The sequence below is a fragment of the Chenopodium album genome, chromosome 4, assembly GCF_948465745.1.
Source record: "Chenopodium album chromosome 4, dcCheAlbu1.1, whole genome shotgun sequence".
Classification (NCBI taxonomy): domain Eukaryota; kingdom Viridiplantae; phylum Streptophyta; class Magnoliopsida; order Caryophyllales; family Amaranthaceae; genus Chenopodium; species Chenopodium album.
In genome coordinates, this window is record NC_137837.1 from 15,243,111 (window position 1) to 15,265,802 (window position 22,692).

The window sequence follows — 22,692 nt, forward strand, 5'->3', positions numbered from 1 at the left end:
ACCGATCACTCAAATTGATAAATAACCAAGAATCCTCCCCAGTGGAGTCGCCAAATTGTAGGCGTCGCTCAAAGTGCGCCTACGTTAAAGCATGTTGTGAATATGCTTGGCACTCATAGGAAGTGGGAATTGACATAATACGATTAGGGACAAATAAAGTAGGGAGCCGCCAACAAGTTTTTAAGGAACTTGTAAATTATTCACGGATCATAAAAAGGGAACCACGATAAGGGACAACGATAGGCAACAACGATTGACCCGTGAAGGTTACACCCCATTCATAATCCATGAGATTACTAACTCCATATGGTTCGGAACCACGAAAGGAGGAACGGGGATTATGGTACGAAGTGAGTCATGGAGTCACATTCGCTCGTATTGGCCTCTACTTGATTCTTATAGTGAAAAACATTCCTGCGATCTCAAAGGCATACAAACAGAGATTCAATTTGCTCCAAACTATTATTAAGCTAAATTGGTTTAATATTAATGCAACACATAATTCTAAAATATTGCGATCACTTGAATTAACAACAAGATTAAAAAGGAACGTAAACCGGTTGTCCAAATTATCTTATTAGGCGTGATTTTCAATTACATATTCCCTTTAACATGCAATATGGGGATCATAAACATAATAGAATAACATCAATATTGGAAGCAATTTAACAATAATTCCAACAATACAAAATCATTAGAAAAATAATAGAAATAAAAGGAACATAATTCTTACTTTGATTATGTTTGTTTGCAACTACAAAATAATAAACGAGTTAGTAAATTCAAGGAAATAATAATAGAACAATAATTAAATTAAATTAAATAAAGTAGAGTTGATTTAGGTAGGGGTGAAAGTTCGGTTTGCGGTTTGGATTATAGCCAAAACCGAATTCAATCCAAATTAATTCGGTTTCGGAAATCTCAATCCGAATCCAAACCGATTTAAGATTCAATCCAATCCAAACCAAACCGAATTAATTCGGTTTTTCAAATTAGAATCCAATCCAAACCGAAATTTGTTCCCTTCTTTTGCAACATTAAAATCCAAAACCTGAACTTCACCCAGAAAATTCCTACAATCATTTCTTGTTAACAACATTCTTTGTGAGAGAGTAAGATATTGTGAAAGGAAAATTGAAAATTAGGTTTTTTTTAAAGTTTATGTATGAAAGGGGAAAGTGGTTGGATACTTTGAAAAAAAAAGGGTTTAACGTAATCGGTCGAAATTCGGTTTGTAATTCGGTTTTCGGTTTTTTTTAAATCCCAAACCGAATCCAATCCGTAATCCATATTTTTTAATTTTTCCAAACCGATCCAATCCGAATTCTAAAAAAATCCAAACCGAATTACTAATTCGGTTTGGTTTTCGATTTGGTTCGGTTTTAATCCGAATTACTTACACCCCTAGATTTAGGGCCAAACCCTCAAAGAGTTCTACCTTTCACGCCTTGGCTTAAGGACAGAATCACGAGTAAAGTATGGACTCCTTGGAGTGCTTGAAGAAGGAATTTTGAAAGAAAAAGGGTAGGCTAGTGTTTAGGCTAGAGCATAGAAGAGAGAAAAAAAATAGAGAATTAATTGATGCCCCGTACATCAGAAATGAGGGGGTATTTATAGAAAAAATGTGCTGAGGGAACACACAGAACCCTAAAATGATAAAAAAAAACCCTGAAAAAGTATACCGCGATACGGCACTGTGTACCGTGACACGGGAAATCCCACCGTCAGACGGGAAACATTCCCGTGACACGGTGTACTTTTGTGTGACGCGGGAAATATTTAGTGAACGGGGTGAGAAAACGCATTAAGGGTTTACGCGAAAAGGACACGGAAACCCCCGTGTCACGGCAGGTTTCTCGTGTCACGGGAAATCCAACCGTCAGACGGGACAGTTTCCCGTGACACGGTGGACTATTGTAGTTGACGCGGGAATTTTTAGTCCGTTTTTCCGACTAAATTCATTTTTTACCCTAATTTCGTTCAACATTTTAAGTGTCGATTGATAATTTCGGGCCATTTCCGATTTATTATTATTTGGGCTAAAAAAAGAAAATAAGCAAATAAAATAAATAAAATGTTTGGGTCAAAATAAATAATAAAACAATAAAATAAAAAAGGTTTGGGCTGAAAATAAAAAAAATCTATGCTTTGACCAAACATCAAGACTAATCCATGGACTATTAAAAAATACGATTTTAATTAAATACGATTTTTTAAGCACTCTCGGGATTAAATACTGAACCCGACCAATAATGGCAGTGAAAGGTTGTTCATCATCGGGTTTGGTTTTGGGGAGACATTTTTAGGTGTCTACAATATTAGATTGATTGTAGCTACTGATGCGGATTGTGTGATAAGAAAATTTAAGTTTTTTCACAACGGGAGAAATAAATAAATTAGTCCGCTTCTCTTATATAGTTATGTGGAGTATTATTCAATTATTTTTCAATTAATAAAATAACATTACAAAAAATTAAAAGAAATTCATAAAATACTATTCAAATAACGTTCCTTCAATTTTTTTATTGACCATTAGTAACCAAGTCCTTTATTAGTAATTGAATTAGCTTTGTTTTTATTTTATTTTTCCTACGGGTTTAACAATTTGATTTATAAACCGTGCATCACACGGGCACTATGCTAGTAATCAATCAAAATTCATAATTTTGTGATTGAGTTTTAATCACTGTCATATCATTTCTTTGTATATAAGTATTCAGATAATAGTTTTTAGTCAATTATTTAATTGATTGATTTTTTTTTAGTGTAATATCCTTTTTTTATGTGACATATATTTATCAAATAATCGTATCAACTTCTATGAAGGAGTATCTATAATTTATATAAGTGTATAAATATGTAACATGATCAAATTTGAGTAAATGAAAAATATGAAAATACACTTATCATAATTTCTTATTTTAACCACGTGTTATATAAATTAGTGTATTTGAATTATTATATGATTGATAATCAATATTATCAACAATATCATTAACTAAACTATAATCTAAACTTGACTAAACTATGGAGCCATGGAGGATATAAGATTTTATAGATTATTCTATAATATGCAATATTATAAATCTTTTAGTAATTCATAAAATTTTCTATAGAATCTTCATAAAATGGTCAAGAAGCTTCTTGACCATTTTATGAGGCTTATAAAATTTTCCATGCCATGCCACTTGCATATATGACATCTTGAAAATTTTGCATCATATATCTAGTACTACCAGTAAATGACGAAGGCAAAACAAATTGTTATCCCGTAGATGATGGATCAATATCTCCTCTCAAAACTACATTGGCAATATTCGTATAAAATTCTAGCCTTAATTATTTCTTATGTGTTCGAATGTAGTTAAATCTATCATCCTCGATCATAATGTAGACGTCAACTAAGAATAGCTCAAATAGTAATTTTCTTGATAACTATAATGTTGTAGCTTCATTAAGTCTTTCTTGTATTCGGAATGCAAAAAATTCTCTCATACTCAATCAATGCCTTTTTGTGGAAGAACTACTTCCATTATTAATATCCCTTAACAACATATCAACCCTATAACCATCTATCCTCGCCATATAGAAATAATCATCACCATCCTCAAAAGATATAATTAGTTATCATCCTTTGATGACCTAGTCTTTTACTAAATTGTGATATAAAGTTGACTAATATATATAGGATAGAAGTTTTATTCGCTATAAAGATTGTTACATAATATTCAATATCATAAATATTTTTCTAATTCATAAAACTGACCATATTCTTCATAAAATGGTCAAGAAATACTTCGTCTATTATTTTTAATAATTATTCATAATTTTGATTGACCATTATTGTTGTAGAAAAATAGAGGAGCCGCTAACTATAAAAAGATGTTTATACATATGTTTTATATAGAGTGATAAAATGTAGAATAAAAATATCTAATATGATCAATTTTATCGTTAAATTTTTCTTTAATGATATATAATCAAACATACGATAATTGTGACATATATAAGTGATTATGTAGACATTGTAGTAAGGATATAAAAAGCCAAAAATATTAGAATTTTCTATACATAATTTTTAAGGAACTCCGACGCGCGATGCACGCGGTATATCTAGCCTTTGAGAAGAATTATTATCGATGTTCTTTATGTCCAATGTCGGTTTGTGTATAATATTTTATCAAATCTATTTGCATATAAACGATAAATGTGTTAGATGTTGTGTAGTTGTGCAATGTTCTAAACTTTAGTTGAGCTACTTTAAAATAACACCTACATAAAGCAACAACCTTTCATTGTCTAGTGACCAATGCTGTCATGTAATTTAACCATACCAATTGGATGTTAGTGTAGTGGTGATTGAGACTACACTTGGTAGGGAGGACCTGTGTTCGATCCCCCGCAACAACAATTGGGAGGGGAATGGAACTTAACCACCCAAAACTGATCCCCGAATCCGGATTAACCCAACGGGTGAATCGGGTGAAACACCAAAAAAAAATGTAATTTAACCATAACCCCCATTAAATATAGAAAATTCTCAACTTTATTATTCCATTTCTCCATTTAATTTCTGATTAATTGATGAATCTTAAGAAAAAAAATTGCAAAATCAATTACACATGGGGATAAAAAGATAAACAAACAATTTGAGGGTATAATGGTCCATGCACTATTCATAAGAACAATCTTCTACATTTATAAGGCAGGGAAACACAATCATATTTTTACAAAGATGATTTATAGTATTGTTTAAGATTATGCTAGATTGAACTAATTCATTTACTTAACTATGGTTAACTAATTAAGAAATAACATATACTATACCTATATAGTCATAAGTTCAAATATAGATAATATTAGTTTCTAGTAATGGATGGAGACCTATAAATAATCATGCAATGCAATATAAAATTGAGTGGGTCTATATGTAAGAATCACGCCAAAAAAAAAAAAAAAAAAAAAAAAAAAAAAAAAAAAAATCATATCTATGTACATAACTGTGGTGAATATAAATGCATGATACATAATTTTTCAATGATCATATAGATTTTCGTATAGTAAAGTATAGGACGTTAATTATTAGCATTTGTATATTTGTAAAAAAAAAAAAAATAAAGATTGTTTACCAAACCATTGTAAGTTATGTGCTTATGTTTGCTTATCAGACCAATGACTAATTTTGATTGTACCTAATAATGTATAATAAAGTCCATATTCGAGAATATTTCTTAACATTAAGTACTTTTGTCTCCTTGTAGGCTTATAGAGAATATATTCATGACAAATCTAATTAGTAAGATATAGTAATGCAAAATCTAAGATCGATGACATAACTTTGAAAATGAGTCATAATAGTATTTAAATTTAGTAAATAAAACTGTATATTAGGAACTAAGCTAGTTTCTTAATATAAATAGAGTGTAATTTTAGAATAATACATATAAGAATATGTATCTTCTTAAAAGATATTATATTTATTTGAGAAAAAGATTTTATGTTTATTTACAATTGAGAAAGATTATATAGTATTCTATAAATAAAATTTATGAATAGGATTTTAAAAAAATTACATGTAACAAAGTGTCGTTTTGGGAGAAGATTATGTAGTACTCCGTAAAATTAATATACAATAATAAATATATGAATATATTAGGAAAGATATGATAGAATATCTTCAAGATCTTATGGTTAGGCAAGATATATTTCCTAGCTATATTTATGTTATTATCTTAGGCTAGGATAATTAGTTTCCTAGTTTAATATTATCTTTGATATTATCTTCCTTGTTGCTCAAGGAGACCTCTTGTATAAATACTGATCATAATTAATGAGAAGGGTAAGCAATTGAGTATTCATCTTAACATGGTATCGGAGCCACGTAATCTCTCATAAATTTTTTTTAACCACCATAAATCATGCCTGGCGATGATGGCACACCGCCACCTCCGCCACGAAAAATAGAACCTAACTCCCCGTATTACCTAGGACCCCAAGATCGTCCGGGTGACTTTATCACCTCCCAACGTCTAAAATTAAACAATTTGAATGATTGGTCTCATGCGATTTTTATCGCCCTATCTTCCAGACGCAAATTTGGCTTCTTGGATGGGACTATCACGAACTTTGCCCCTCCTTGCACCAAGGATGATTGGGTAACAATTCATTGCATGCTTGTTTCTTGGCTTATGAACACGATTGATCCGGAGGTGCGGTCTATGCTATTAAATTATGACAACGCGAAGAAGATCTGGGATGACTTACATGAACGTTTTGGTCTTGTTAATGGACCTCGAATTCAGAAATTAAAATCCCAAATTAGTCGGTGTGAACAAACAAAATCTATGCCTGTTGCTGTATATTTCAGCAAGCTTTCGGTTCTTTGGGACAAATTAGATAAGCATGAGCCATTGATCGGTTGCAAGTGCGGCAAATGTACATGTGATGTTGGAAAGCAACACGCGCAACGTCGTGAAGGGGATCGTCTCCAACAGTTCTTACATGGGTTATACTCTGATTATTATGTCGCTCTTCGCTCCACTCTATTATCCCAAGAACCCCTGCCCTCTTTGAACCGTGCTTTTCAGACTATTGCTCAAGAAGAAAGAGTATGTGGCATCGCAAACATTAAAGACGAGACTCCGGAGGTAGCAGTCTTTGCGGTTCGAATGGACAATAATTCCAGACCACGACTGTCGCGTGCTGAAAGGGCAGCGTTGGTCTGCTCACATAGTCACAAGAAAGGCCACGATTCAACCACTTGCTTTGATGAACACGGGGATCCCTCGTGGTATGTGGAAAAATATGGCTCGAAGGATGACACTCGAGCAACAGGTCGTGGCAGAGGTGCGCCTGTCAAGGCTAACGCAACCCCGTCTAATGCTGCACCTTCATCTAATACTCCCTCGGCTTCTACTTCAATACCGCATCTCACCCCCTAGCAATGGCAAACTGTGATGGTTGTTATGGGTAATGCACCACCACCATCTCATCGGGTGAATGGTAAGTGGATTATTGACACCGGTTGCTCTCATCATGTGACCGGTGATTTCTCTTGTTTGACGGACGTTCATGATGTCCCTTCTTGCAATGTTGGTCTTCCGGATGGCTCAAATGTGGTTGCTATGAAAGAAGGCGTTGTAAAAATAACGAAAAAATTAATTCTTCCCAATGTGCTTTATGTTCCTAAATTAAATTGTAACTTAATTTCGGTTTCACAATTGTGCTCTACTAATAATTGTGAAGTCATAACTAACTCTACATTGTGTACTATACAGGACCAACGCACGAGGGAGGTGATTGGAACGGGTGATCTCAAGGATGGACTATACTATCTTCGGGAAGAGGCATCAATTGTGGCAATTTCGGTTGAGGATACCTTGAAACTTTGGCATAAACGGTTGGGACACCCTTCCGAAAAAGTTGTAAAGCTACTCCCTTTTCTTAGCAATTATAGTGGTCATTTAAATAAAAATTGTGAAGTGTGTCATCGTTCTAAACACACTATAGACAAATTTCCTTCAAGTGATAATAAAGCTTCCCGTATTTTTGAAATAGTACATTGTGATCTTTGGGGCCCTTATGCTGAACCCTCATCTTGTGGTGCTCATTAATTTTTAACCTTGGTTGATGATTATTCTCGTGCCGTATGGATATATCTGTTGATTGATAAAACGGAAGTGTTTAAGATTTTTATGTCGTTTATTGCTATGATTGATAGGCAATTTTCACAAAAAATAAAAGTAGTTCGGAGTGATAATGGTACCGAATTTTTTTTCTTGAAAAATTATTTCCTTGCCCAGGGTATATTATTTCAAACATCATGTGTAGGCACCCCTCAACAAAATGGGAGGGTTGAGAGGAAACATCAACATATTCTCAATGTTTCCCGAGCCCTTAGATTTCAGGGGGGGTTACCAATTTATTTTTGGGGGGAGTGTGCTCTTGCGGCAGCCCACATAATTAATCGTACACCCTCAATCCTCCTAGAAAATAAAAAACCTTATGAGATGTTGTTTGGTACCCCACCTTTATTTAGTGGATTGAAAGTGTTTGGTTCTTTGTGTTTTGCTCATAATCAAAGGGCAAAAGGGGATAAATTTGCAAGTCGTAGCCGAAAATGTGTCTTTGTTGGGTACCCCTTTGGGAAGAAAGGATGGTATTTGTTTGACTTGGATAAAAAGGAATTTTTTGTTTCTCGTGATGTGCGTTTTTTTGAGGATGTGTTCCCTTATTTGGATGCTGAGAGTACCAATATTGATATAGACACTAGTGGTATGAATGCTACGATTAATATGGGAGATACCTTGGATTTTTTTCCAAGTATGCATGACAGTGAAGAGGGGCAGCCAATGCAGCCACCTCCCGTGACTGTCACCCCTCCTCTACTGCCACAGGCGGCTGCTCCGCCACCCAGCCCAGCCACGGTTGCTCACCCCAACACCCCTGACATGTCAGCAGCAGGGGCTGACCTTGGTGAAGACCACACGGCACCCACTCTGATGGGGCGTGGGCATCGACCAAAATTCCCAAATCCTAAGTATCGGGATTTTGTCACTCATACTCATGTTGCAAGAAATAGTCCATCCGAAGCATCACTCAATCCGATTGCTACTCCTCCCTCAGGTATGTCGTATCCTATAGCACATTGTGTTAGTTGTGATAAGTTTTCTGCAAAACACCGAAATTTTGTTGTAGCTATTACAGGTGGGAAAGAACCACGATCCTTCAAAGAGGCAATGCAAGATCATGGTTGGCAAGTGGCCATGAAAGAAGAGATGAGTGCCTTAAAAGCCAATGGCACGTGGACTTTGGAGAAGCTTCCTCCCGGAAAAAAGGCCCTTGGAAGTCAATGGTTGTATAAAATTAAATACAACTCGGATGGTAGCATTGAACGATTAAAGGCAAGACTAGTTGTCTTTGGTAATCATCAAACTGAAGGCATTGATTATGATGAGAATTTTGCCCCGGTTGTCAAGATTACCACGGTTCGTGCTTTCCTTGCTATTGTCGCTTCAAAGAATTGGGAGTTGCATCAAATGGATGTTCACAATGCGTTTCTCCATGGTGATTTAAATGAGGAAGTATACATGAAACTTCCTTCGGGTTTTACCACTGATGAGCCGGGTCTTGTTTGTCGGCTTCGAAAATCTTTATATGGCCTCAAACAAGCTCCTAGATGTTGGTTTGCCAAGTTGACTACGGCCTTGAAGAAATATGGTTTTATACAATCATATTCGGATTATTCTTTGTTCACTTACACAAAGGGTTTGATTCAACTCAATGTGCTTGTGTATGTGGATGACTTAATTGTTGCAGGGAACAATTCTACATCTTTGAGCTTATTCAAAACTTATTTGAATACTTGCTTTCATATGAAGGACTTGGGGGCTCTTAAATATTTTCTTGGCATTGAGGTTGCAAGAAGTAGTACCGGATTGTTCTAGTGTCAACGCAAATATGCTCTTGATATCATCTCGAAAACAGGTCTCTTAGGGTCAAAACCGGCTATGACTCCTATGGAACAAAATCATCATTTGGGGCGTGCAACTTCACCATTTTTGCATGACCCGGAGCCTTATCGAAGGCTGGTTGGGCACCTTGTTTATCTTGCCGTAACTCGACCTGATTTAACTTACTCTGTGCACGTACTCTCTCAGTTCTTCAACGCAAATATGCTCTTGATATCATCTCGGAAACAGGTCTCTTAGGGTCAAAACCGGCTATGACTCCTATGGAACAAAATCATCATTTGGGGCGTGCAACTTCACCATTTTTGCATGACCCGGAGCCTTATCGAAGGCTGGTTGGGCACCTTGTTTATCTTGCCGTAACTCGACCTGACTTAACTTACTTTGTGCACGTAGTCTCTCAGTTCTTGAAAGCTCCCCAAGAAGCTCACTGGGAGGCTGCATTGCGTGTGGTACGCTACCTTAAAGGTACCCCGGGTCAAGGAATATTGCTGAAGACCGACGGTGATCTCACCCTCGAGGGGTGGTGCGATGCGGACTGGGCTGCTTGTCCCCTCACGCGTTGTTCAGTTTCGGGTTGGTTGGTCTTTTTAGGCCAATCACCGATTGCTTGGAAGTGCAAGAAGCAGCCAACAGTGGCCACTTCTTCAGGTGAATCGGAGTATCGTTCTATGTGCTTTATAACAATGGAGATGAAGTAGTTAAAGGGTCTACTTTTGAGCTTGGGTGTCCAACACCCTCGTGCTATTCCCATTTTTTGTGATAGTCAAGCGGCGATACATATTGCTCAAAATCCCGTTTTCCATGAGCGCACAAAGTATATCGAAGTTGACTGTCACTTTGTTCGGGATGCTATTCAAGACGGTCTAATTGTTCCTCATCATGTGCGCACTAATGAGCAATTAGCGGACATTTTTACTAAGGCCTTGGGGAAACAACAGTTTGATTATCTCCTTAGCAAGTTGGGCATCTTTGATCCAAGTGCTCCAACTTGAGGGGGGGTATTAGGAAAGATATGATAGAATATCTTCAAGATCTTATGGTTAGGCAAGATATATTTCCTAGCTATATTTATGTTATTATCTTAGGCTAGGATAATTAGTTTCCTAGTTTAATATTATCTTTGATATTATCTTCCTTGTTTCTCAAGGAGACCTCTTGTATAAATATTGATCATAATTAATGAGAAGGGTAAGCAATTGAGTATTCATCTTAACATAATAAGATTTTTGACAAATATACCTCGTAATAATTTTTAACCAAAAATAAACTAAACTAAAACAGGGACGTGATCAGCCATGGAGCTAGTGTGCCCTGTTTTAGAGAGAGATGGTCTGGCGTTGTTTGTAGGTTCTCGTGTACCTCAAACGAATAGAGTGTCTCATCTTTTCATTTCTAAGATAAAGAATAGTAGGAATTGATGAAGCAACCATGAAAAATATATTTGATATGAGTATAACAACTCCTAAACCATAATAAATGCAAGATAAGATATACTTTTAAAAATTTAATCGATTAATATTCCTGTTGATTTCTTTAATCCAATATGAAATTTTCCTAAAAGGGCTGACTAAAAGAATAGGAAAATCATCTTGTTCTTGTTTCAATATTGAAACGAAGTGGATGATTTGAGATCTATCTTCCCAAGAATAAGTCTCAATTACTCCATCTTAATAATGAAATTGAAGTCACTTCAAGCCTTTCATATTAGGCTACAACAGCCCTAGGCACCTTACTGTCTAGGGCTGTTGTTTCTCGGGCTCATGATCTAGCAGGAGCGGCTCGACGAAGGGAGTTACTGTCTTTTGTTTTTTAATTTTGTTGGTTTTGTTTTTTGTTCTTTGTTCTCCTTGTCAAAAAATAAAATAAAATAAAATAAAAAATAAAAAATAAAAAAAATAAAAATTATTAGGCTACAAACAAACAAACAAAAAGTTGGTATTTATTGCTAATGTACATTTGAAATTTGACCGCGAATGAAATCTTACAAAAAGTATTGTTGAGACAAAAATGTATTATTCTTCCTTCACCAATCTTTCTTCTTCCAACATCATAAAAGAAGTGATGGTGTACAACTTTTCAAGAGCAAGAATGCACTCTATGTCATTAGAGTACCTTCAATGCTTATCAGTACATTGTTCTTCAAGTGAAAAGACTTCTTCAAATCTTTCTTTATGATACCATACGCAAGCGAATTTGAAGGACGACAAAGGGACGTCAATATTGTTGAATTTCTGCATCCATCAAAATTCCAATCTATGTCATAAGAGTATATAAATAAAGTAGGCATTTTTGGAGAGCATTGGGAGCGCCACATAAGAAAAGGTATATTTTCGACCAATTAAACATTAGAATTCTATTTTATTTTAGAATATAAGAAAAGGTATATTTTCGACCAATTAAACATTAGATTTCTTTTTTATTTTAGAATTAAAAAAATCACTCGCCACCTAAACAAAAGTGACGAGTGAAATTTTAAATTTTTGTCACGTAGGTTAAAATGACGAATAGTAATTTATTAGGATTTTAATTATTTAAGAAAACTAAATTTTATCATTTTTATTTGTTACAAAACTAAAAATTATCTTTAGATATTAGGATTTATATTATTTAAAAAACTAAAAATTATATTTTGATATTTAAAAATTATAAATTATCATTTGATGTTAATGGTTTTATGTAAATATCTGATAATATAATACTTTCATACAAAATTTAAAAACTTATAATGCAAGAAAAAAATTAAGTGATCACCAAAAAAATATTTATATACAAAATGTATATAAAAATTCGTGCATCGCACGCCACATAAGCAAAAGTAATATTTCGACCAATAAAAAATTAGATTTATATATTAATTTAGAATTTTAATTTTCAGTCGTCATTTAAGAAAAAATTAACAAATGAAATTTGAGAATTGAAAACAAAAAATAGTAATTTAAGATTTAAATTATGAAAAACAAACAAAAATTATCTGTTATATTATCTTTTACATTAGGATTTATATTATTTTAACAAATAATTAGAAATTAAAAAATATATTTTGATTTAATGATTTTATCTAACTATCCAATGAATGAGATAATATTTATTTCAATTTATAAATCCAATTACTATATACGTAAAATTTGAATAAGAACAATTTAAAACTTAACAAAATATTTTACCTTAAATTAATGTTAAAATAATAGAATAACAAATAAAAACAAAAAAATTAAGAAATTACAAAAAATATATATATATATATATATACAAAATGAAATATTTAAAAACCATGCATCGCACGGGCTTACATATAGTTTGATTTAAATTTAACATATACTTCACATATTACATTAAACGAAATCAAGGTTAGATTAATATTTTAATTTCCAACTTTACCTTAAAATTTAAATAAAAACTGATATTTTTCGGCCGTTTTTTCGTATAAAAAGGAAAATTTTTTTTCCGTTTTCAATTCATTAATAAATCAACTACAATATTTTTTTTTTAGGGGAACTACAATAATCTAAAATCACCCACAATTATCATAAAAAATTATTAACAAATTAGGTATAATTTATTCGTGAATTAACAAATTAGCCTAGCCTATACACACCATACGAGTTTCTAATATACTTAGCCAAGCTCGAAGTTGACTTCGCCCTAAACGTGAAATGTTGATAATTTTGAGGGTTTGGTCTCAAATTTAATTTCAATTAATATTATTTTTATTGTTTGATTTAATATTTTAATGAATTTTACTAACGTGTGTGTTTTTTTGATAAAAAGAGATACGAGGCAACAAAGTGAGTAATTTAATTATTCTTGTACCAATAATGAGGTAGAATTTAGATAATTTCTAAAATCCACCATATGTGTCTCTAACAGAGCAAATTTAAAGTATAAAACAGAAATGCAAATATGATGTTAAACAATTTCTAATAATTTCTTACAAGTGAATTGATAGTAAATGAACAAGAATTAGAATCTGCGTCTCTAAGCCAAATTCAATGTATGAACGCAAAGTTACGCAGCGCAGTTAGAACTGTATCAGTGGAGTTGTAACCAAACAAAGCATTAATCGGCACATTGCCCTTTTTTGGAGTAATTTGGGAGATAGAATACAAATTCTTGAAGATGATTTGAGGAGAAACAAGGAATTTGTGTGTAATTTGTGGAAAATTATTAGAACGATCATTAAAATTTTGTAAAACAGGGGTATTCATGATGGAACACTTTAAATTTAAATTTAACGGTAATGATAAACCGGGTGTTGGGTCGTCTACCGGATACCGATTCATAAACCGGGTACCGGTAAGATAAAAAAAAAAAAAAAAAATAAACATCAGAAGGAAAAAAAAAAAAAAAAAGGAAATGCATACCTTGTTTACTCTGTTTAGAAAGGGGAAAGAGGAGAAAGAATTGTGTGCTGTCAGCAAAGAGAGTTTAAAAATTGGGGTTAGGTTTATTTTCTATTTATAAGAAAAAAAATAACGTAAGCCTAAACTTAAAGGGTTTGTGTTGGGTTTATTTGGGCTTTAATACTATAAAAAGACTCAATTTTAAATTCAATTTATTTAATAGTACCAAAGGCCAGCCCAATACGGTCTTATGCAAAATACGGAGTAGGAAAAAACTTACTGCATTTGCAAAATACCTTAAACTGACTGAGAAGCTTGTTATTTGCAAAATACCTTAAATAGCTCCTCAGCTCCAAACCTCTATCGCCCGTTTTGTAGCGGATTTGAAGATTACCGAATCGAGATTTGCCGGTACGACACGCTGTTTTTTGACAACACGCTGTTTTTTGTTGAATAGATTGGAGCTGAACTGAACTGAATTGAGTTGAAATGAATATTTTATGAGAGAAGGAAATTAGGAGTTAAAATGAACTGAACTGATTGGAGCTGAACTGGACTGGACTGAACTGAACTGAACTAAACTGATTAGAGCTAAACTGAATTGAAATTAAGTAAATGTGAACAGACCCTTAATGGGTAAAATGTATACCTAAAGATAAAAAATGCACCCTTGTTATTCCCAAAAGTTAAACTCGCCTTTTAATTTAAGTCATTTTAAATTGATATACTAGCTAATACTTAATTTTTATTTCTAGATTCACTTTTATTATCTTACCCTTATACAGTCATATGAAAATTAAATAATACACCCGGGTGTACCATGCACATGGTGCACCCGCGTAAACAAAAAAAAGCCGGAAAGAACATACAATGTTTGATAAAGAGCATATCTATGTTTGACAAAGAACATACCTTTAATATGTTCTTTGAGTGTGATCAGCGTGTTCTTTGAGTATAATTATATGTTCTTTACATTAAAACTTATGTTATTTAACACATGTTGATAAACATATATGTTTTTTTGGGTTTAATACTACAAAGTATGTTGTTTAAATTTGGCGTGTATGTTCTTTAAGGTCGTAGTGACGCTCAAATTCTATTTTTATTATCATATGCCATATTTAGGGCCTGTTCTCATACGTTGAAATTCAGTTCAGTTCAGTTCAGTTCAACTCAGTTCCTTCTCTTATAAAATATTCAGTTCAGTTCAGTTCAGCTGAGTTCAGTCAATGAGAACAAGCCCTTAGATAACTTTTATTATCGTATGTTTTTTGAGTTTGATCAGTGTGTTATTTAGGTATTAACTATATGTACTTTCCATATAAATTATGTTCTTTTAACATATGTTATTTTGAAATTTGATATTGAAATCTTAAATTATTTTTAATTGAAAATAATATTAGAGTAAAAAAACTAAATTATTATGGGAAGTTGACTTTTTTGGAGAGATAAAAAACTATTTTTTGGGGAAATAAAATCTTTGGTAAAGATTTTTAAAGAGGTGATCAACATTGGCATGACTCGCAGCCCGACCCGAAATAGGGTGGGTTTAGGCAAGCCTAAAATGCATTTTTAGTTAAAATCCAAACCGGGCCCGAAAAGCCCGAAAACCCGCTACTTTTTCACGGGTTTGGACACGAGAAATTATGGTATGGCCCGGCCCTACTCGATTTTTTTATCACCTCTAAATTTTTTCCGTTAATGTATAATTTTTCAGAAAATTTTTATTAAGTTTTTATCTCGTTCTTTTTATTATATCTTTATGTTCTTTGGTAATACATGTTTTTGTCAAATACAAACATGTTCTTTGTCAAATACATGTATGTTTTTTATGAAATACAAGATGTTCTTTCCGCCTTTTTTTTTATTTATTCAGGTGTACGATGAGCACTGTACACCTGTGTGTATAAACCAGGGATTATCATCAAATTATGCTTAAATATGGTACTATACAGTGTCAAGTTTTAAGTCCAGAGTTTTCATTTCAACTTCTTATCATTTACCTTATTTTATTTTTTAAACTTTTCTACCTTGCTTATAATTACAATAGTGCCACTTGTTGACATGTTTTGTCAATCAATGAGATTAGAGATTAATTCGGATTTTCACATAAGTAGATGAGTAAACCTTTGCAAGGTACGATTTTATTGGCCATCGTAATTCAAGCGAATCGTTTGATTCCAAAAATAAAGCAACGCAGAGAATGGTATTGACACAATAACATTCAATCAGGCAACTTGAAATCGGAATCAGTAATATACAGTAAATGAACTAAATTATACAACTTGATCACCATTTATCAGTTTTCATCCAACCCGACAATCTCCCTCATAGAGGGAACCTAGAAAAAAAAGACAAATCCGTATCAGAAATCCAGACTACTTGCTATAGTTAAGAGATAGAGAGAAAAGAGTACAATTCATCCTAACATCATGGGCACAACTTACTGCCCCTTAACAATGGTCAATCTAAAAAGGGCAAGAGCCCGAAGATAAATTATACTAATGCACCGAATCATCTGTCCTAGAACGCTTCAACGGAGGAGAATCTGACCCGCCAGCTTCAGTGGCAGAAGCCTCTGATTTGTCTTTAGGAGGGGATTTCGTTTTTTCCTTCTCCGCCTTATTCTGATTCTCAAGCATTTGTAACAGGTACTTCCCCTGTTCTTCGATTTGCAACTGCAGTTTCCGTTGTATCTGAAACAAAGATGCAGATATTTAAGCATTGCAAAAGAAAATAGGAATGTAAAAAAAAAAAGTGATACCGTGTTTTAGTAAGATGGAGCGATTATCAACTGTATTGGGCTTCCCGGGAAAAAGGGGGGGGGGGTGCACAAAGAGCAAGTACTAAGCAAATGGTGTGTAAGTGTGTTTCATGCTTAAGTGGGGGTCTAATTACGGTAATTAGGCCCTATAATTCAAAGAAGTTGTAGCTGTGTCAAGAAACACTTCAACATTTACATACCTCAAGTTGTTCATGGAGCTGCTTCTGAACTTCCATTTGCATTCGCAAAGCTTCAGTAATTGTAACGCTCCTGTTATCAAATAGATAAGTCCTCCAAATCAGAAAAAATACAAAACTCTGGATATCAAAATACTGAAAACGAAAAGCCCAAATATAGGCGACAAGAAATCTGCATCAGGAGTCAGGAATGTGGGTGTAGGTGGGTGGGTGGGTGTGAGGGGGGGGGGGGGAGAGAGAGATATAAAAGCAACAACAAAGCAAAAAATTCTGACATGTAAATATGTTATCCTGTTATTATAGAGAGGTTGAACAGAATCAAGAGGCTCTAATGCTAAAAATGTGTGACGCCATGTAAGTATTCAATGACAGAGGACAACTAATAATAGTAGGCAAAGAAAGCTCAGAATTAATGTGCAAGCATACACGGAGTATAAAGTTAACTCTATGGAAAAACAAGATGTTTGATCTTTGATAGACAACCAACATCAGAAACTACAATGATAGCCTCTAGATTCTAATTAATGTGTTCAAGCATATATGCCCAAATATTCTTAAGATTTGTAGCTAATATTATGCTTTAACAATCATAAATTCATAATTTTATTAACCAAGCATCTCAAACTGTACGTGATACTTTATCATAACTAGATGTAAACATCGAAAAGAATGATATAATTTAATCTTAGTTATGTGAAAACACTTACGTTTTCAAGTCTACAGATGACACCTGCTCAATGGAACCGCTTTTCTTCTCTAAATCTCCTGCAAAAAACCACCATCAACACGGTCAAAACAGCTTTATACCACTACCTTACCAAGATAAAATTACGATAAAAAGGAGGCCATGGTACAACAGATAAGCACTCAAGGTCATTAATTTTCAAACCGCAAATTGTCAATTTGGTGCAGTATAAAAAAGTCAATCGCGAACTACAACTGCGTGACTCAAGAAAAAGTATCGAACAGGGGTACACATCTGAGTGTCCGATACAGGCATACAGCCATTTAAAAAATATGTTATGGAGACGAAGTTTACAAGGATGTAACGAATGAGAGGTTGAGACAACTTCCTTTCTGTATTACCCTTTCTAAGATTAAATAATACACTTTTTTGGATAATAATAAAAGAGGCATTGAGGCTATGCTCAGTTGAACTTATTTATAAAAAATATTTGCTTAAATCAGAAATTATCAGACTAGACTAGAATCACTAATCATTCCAGATCTTCTATTTGCGTTTTCTTATCACTACAGAACTTTAATTCCATGATTAAAATAAATGAAAAGGTACATATAAATATTAAATACGAATCTAACATCTCATTTAGTAATACTTTTTTAAGAGTGTACAAATAAAGTCAAAGTTTAGTCAACTCATTACAAAAAACAAATCAGATAAGAAAATTTCATATCAAATCAAGTAAACTGAACATAGCCCGAGACCACATACAAAATTCCAAGCTCTTATTTATTCACCTTCCATTAAATGAGGTCGCGTACCTTTCTTTTTTTTTTTTTTTTTTTTTGGATTAAGCAGAAGTTATCTTTTGATAAGAGCACAGTTATAAGAAATTAGAAAATTATCACTTCAAAACAAGACTGTAAGAATGAATGAATGGATGGCTTTAGCCCATTGTCAATTAACATTTCAGACTACACGAGGTCATAAGAGGAGAAGGAAGCTAGGACTATCAGCAAATGAAAGAAATAATTATTAGACTTACTTTCTGGTGATTCTGGTCTGACCCTTGCAGTCCTATATTTCTGAAATTGAAAAAACACAAATCCTAAGCCATATATCCATGTAATATAACTAGTTAATTAACAAATACAAACTCATACCTGCAGGTGGCTTTTCACATGGTATATAGTTAAGCCTTCAACATTCATGAGCTTGAGGACACCTTTTGGAGTAGCTCCTGAAAATACAAAACACATGTCAACATAGAGGTGCAAAAACTAGAGGGATGCCTCAACACGAAACCAAGCCAAATTTTACTGGCCAGGCTAAGTTTAACTTGACTTGTTGATACTAGTGACTCAAGCTAGGAATAGAGTTTGTGGAACTATTGATCAGTTCAAGCAAGCCCACAGACTTGACCCAACACACATATTGGAAAATTTTTGCTTTTAGAGAAGCAGTATGCAGGCTAGTGCTGATTTTTTGGGGTTATTGGCTTATTGCTTCAATTTTCAGACTGTTAACCTAATTAATGAACTGCATGTTACAATGTGGACTAGCTCCATTAGTTGATGAAACAATACAATGGCTGAGCCAGCTCAAAGCATGTTGGCTCGTCCCACATTTGTCATAAACCAAACTGACTCCGTAGCTGGCTCAGCCCAGACTGGGCCACTTGCCACCACAACGTCTGCACAGTCAGTCTAAATAATCCTTACTAATACTAATCATGCTGTCAAAATTAAATGGCAGAAAGTTAGACACGCACTTTCACTACCACCAAGCTGATTCACAGCATCAACAAAGGATTCATGAAGTTCTGGTGTCCAGCGCATACGAGCCTTATTTTGTGAACTAGATGTTGGATTAGCAGAAACAGACGCTTCTCTAGAAGGCAATGGATGTTGCTGCTGAGTTTGTGGCTGAGGCACTACTGTATCTGTGGAGGACTGCGACACCTACATGTAGAAATCAAAATAAAAGATTCATATTTTTTAATTCTTCACTGAGCAAGATAAAGCATAGTCACACGTGGGAAAGCATTCACTTTCTAAGGACAAAGTGAATACAGCAAGAAACACGAACATGCTAAATAGGAAGTGTGTGATTCATACATCATTACGGGAACTGTCCATGGGCAAGAATATAGACATAAAAATCTCTCTTTTTTTTGTGAGTGTGTGTGTGCCGGGGGGGGGGGGGGGGGGGAGTAAAATTATGTGAATATTAGAATCCTTACATATAGACTATATTAGCCAACCAAAGCTAGAGGCTTCCTTTGGACATGTTATAAATGACAACAGTAACAGTATAGCAGTCTACACAAGAACTAAACTATACCTTTGGTTGCTGGTCTAATGTGTTTGAATCAGCCAAAAGCTCATTCCAGTTTGGCTCAATGGAGTCAGCATAAAGATCCATCTCTCGCCAACCAATTCTTTTTAAATGGTTCTCACTCGACATTACCTCTGTACTATTTCCCACTTGACCATTTACAATGGAAACACCTTCAGGAAGATCAAGTAGATCCTGGAGATGACCACTATTCCAAGAATTGTCGTCATCATCTTTCTGATAGTTGATGAACCCAGTCGACTGAAAATCAGATACAGTACCGTGATTTGGCGGATAATTCGCTCCGCCACCAACTGACTGAGAAATGAAAGGAGAATTCTGAGGTAGCCTTTCACTAGGTGTGAATGAAGGGAAATGCAGATCAGCAGGGAATCCGCCTACAAATGGAGAAGCACTACTGGAAGATCCAATATGAGAAACTACAGGGTCAGCCTGCATTTGTAAGGGGCTGGCAATCATTTCCCTTGATGATGACACAAAGAACGGATCAGGTGATTTTGGAAAATCTTCTAAAGGATTAGCCAGAACTGGTAGAGGAGATGTGTATGATCCAGGAACTTTCAATTCATTGTAACAATTTCCACTTGATGTCTGCATTGGTAAAGCAGAACGCATATTCATCTCCATCCATAAATCAATAAAACCAGCTCCAAAGGAATTCAGTTAATCAACTATCTCCAAAGAACCGATTTTACAGTTCCAACTGAACAGATCAACTGACTCTCATTGGTATCTCAATTCTCAACTGCCAACATGCATATCAATAAGTTAGAGAATCTGCAGGACAGCAGGAAAAAGAAACAACAGAAAACTTCTAATTAATACTCTGTATATATCAGGATGAAGTATATCAAACAAAGTTCAACAGGATATATTAAAATGGGTCATCAAATTTCCCATTGTTTCAAACAAATTCCAGCAGTAAAAGTTTGTTTGGTGTGTCTGTGTTGATTTTTTTTTTCCTTTTTTGGGAAACTGCACAAATGTAAGTACATAGAGGATAAGATATCCCCACAAAGTAACACAAACACACAGCTACAAACTAATCGAGGAAGCACTAGCCGCCTTTTAACTCATAAAGAACCTAACAGGGTAACTTTAACCCACAGCATCACTTCATATGATATATTGTTTCAGTTGGATAGTCTTCGTAACATATATGGTAAGGTTGTGTACATCCAGGCATCCAGCCCTCCTTGAATAGGCTAGGGCAGGAACCTTCTTAGAGGCATTTGGACCATGTTGATGTGAAGAACAATACTTACCCCCTTACTACATAGAATCATAGAACAGCACAAACATCAGAGATTTTTTTTTTTACTTAATAATTAATGTATGTATCCTTCAACAAATCATAATGATCTATCCAATATAATTCTTAAAAGCTTCAAATTCATTTATGATAGGGAGGAGGGTTAGAAAGTACGTGAAAAGAGTTCAAGGTTCAAAAACATACAATCCACCATCTATTCTACCACAGAACAAGATACTTAGATAGTAAAGTTCACCCAGTTGATCAAATTAACAGACATCTCCAGGCATTTATTGAAGCAAATACAAAAAATGGCCAACTACAACAAAAATTCATAAAAACTAACCTTAAAACAAAAAACCTTGCATATACGATCAAAACTAACCAAATCCAATTAGGGATCCAATACTATGTCTCGAAAATTGCCTCCAATCAACAAAACCCGAAAGATACTACTGAGGTGATATACACACAGAAGAACATCATATAGCTACTTGAAACCTATCAAGCTCTCCATCCATCTTTAAACCAAAGTGAGAATAATCATAATGCAGGTCCCACACTAATTAACCATTTCAAATCATTACCAATCAACTGACTCCATAAAAAACCACTAAGATCATATGCAATCAATAGAACTTCTCAATAATGATCAAAATCATCCAAAATATAATCTAACACCCTAAATCAAACTCTGGCAAAGTAGGTCCCACATGTATGCCCCAAAATCATCTCCCAAATATAATTTCACATCCAATTTTATTATTTATTTTTTTATTTTTTATAATAAATCACTCAACTACCCCCTTTATCAATCACTCAAAACAGAATCAATCCAACAGTAAAGGGAATAATTAGATTAAACCCCCCAAAAATTCAACTTTTTAAAAAGAGGACAAAAATTCAACTTCAAATATACTCATTAACAACGAATAACAAAATGATTACATGAAGAAAAAAAAAAAAAAAAAACCCCACGAAAAATCAATTGATTGAGTAAACAAATTCATACAGATACAATAAATTGCAACAAAAAAAACCCAAAATTTTAATTTAGAACAGAAATTAAAAGAGACCCAGATTAAGAAAGTAAGAATCTTACCTGGGAATTCACAATTAACAAAAAAATAATTGAGATTCGACTCCCAGAAGCTTGAAACCCAATACCCAAAAATCCAATCTTTTTTTGCTATTCACAATAATTATAATTATTTCAAGAACAGCATGAAATATTGAAATCAATTTTCCGTACTATTATTCTTACTTACAATCGGAAATCTTTTTTGGGCCAAAAAATTAGAGAGAGAAAAAAAAAAAAAAGATAGACGAAAGAATGGCTCCAGCAAACCAAGAGAGCCGCCTTCTCCTTTTTTTTTTTTAGGTTCTTTTAAATAAAATATATATTTTTTTTATATATTTTAATTGGTTTTCTGAGTAAGATAGAGAAAAAAAAATCAGGAATTTTTTATTTTTATAAATTTTCAATTTAATTTTCAACCGTTGATTTTCTCTTTAATTTGTCCCATTATGAGATAGTGATTTACATTTTATTTTTTATTTATTTTTTGAGAAAAGAGAAAGTGTTTTTTTTTTATTTGGTGCGACCATATAATATAAAGTTTTTTT

General features: G+C 33.9%; 2 protein-coding genes across 4 annotated transcripts; one reads left to right on the plus strand and one right to left on the minus strand.

Annotated features, from left to right (window-relative positions):
* Positions 1-5,918: 5,918 nt before the first annotated feature.
* On the plus strand, positions 5,919-6,941 carry LOC145627711 (uncharacterized). The gene has a single exon (XM_081680064.1). The coding sequence runs from the start codon at positions 5,919-5,921 to the stop codon at positions 6,939-6,941; it is 1,023 nt and encodes a 340-aa protein (XP_081536190.1).
* Positions 6,942-16,071: 9,130 nt separating this feature from the next.
* LOC145628961 (protein PHR1-LIKE 1-like) lies at positions 16,072-22,408 on the minus strand. 3 transcript variants are annotated; one of them, XM_081681408.1, is made up of 8 exons: positions 22,169-22,408; positions 19,800-20,559; positions 19,228-19,417; positions 18,620-18,696; positions 18,502-18,541; positions 17,482-17,539; positions 16,778-16,847; positions 16,072-16,509 (listed from the first exon to the last, which is right to left on the minus strand). In XM_081681408.1, exons 2-8 carry the CDS (start codon positions 20,439-20,441, stop codon positions 16,315-16,317), a joined length of 1,272 nt encoding a protein of 423 aa, XP_081537534.1. In that variant the 5' UTR covers positions 20,442-20,559; positions 22,169-22,408; the 3' UTR covers positions 16,072-16,314. The 3 variants fall into 3 exon arrangements, with proteins under 3 accessions (XP_081537534.1, XP_081537535.1, XP_081537536.1); XM_081681409.1 differs by having other exon boundaries at positions 19,800-20,591; XM_081681410.1 differs by lacking the exon at positions 22,169-22,408 and adding an exon at positions 21,413-21,901.
* Positions 22,409-22,692: the final 284 nt, after the last annotated feature.

What these genes read in the sequence shown, in the direction of transcription:
- LOC145627711 (XM_081680064.1), top strand. Translation starts at nt 5,919, where the DNA reads ATGCCTGGCGATGATGGCACACCGCCACCTCCGCCACGAAAAATAGAA.
- LOC145628961 (XM_081681408.1), bottom strand. Translation starts at nt 20,441, where the DNA reads ATGGAGATGAATATGCGTTCTGCTTTACCAATGCAGACATCAAGTGGA. An exon ending in CAGACCAGAATCACCAGAAA is followed by an intron (nt 17,540 to 18,501) that starts GTAAGTCTAATA and finishes GGTTTTTTGCAG; the next exon opens with GAGATTTAGAGAAGAAAAGC. An exon ending in TCATCTGTAGACTTGAAAAC is followed by an intron (nt 16,848 to 17,481) that starts GTAAGTGTTTTC and finishes ATTTGATAACAG; the next exon opens with GAGCGTTACAATTACTGAAG.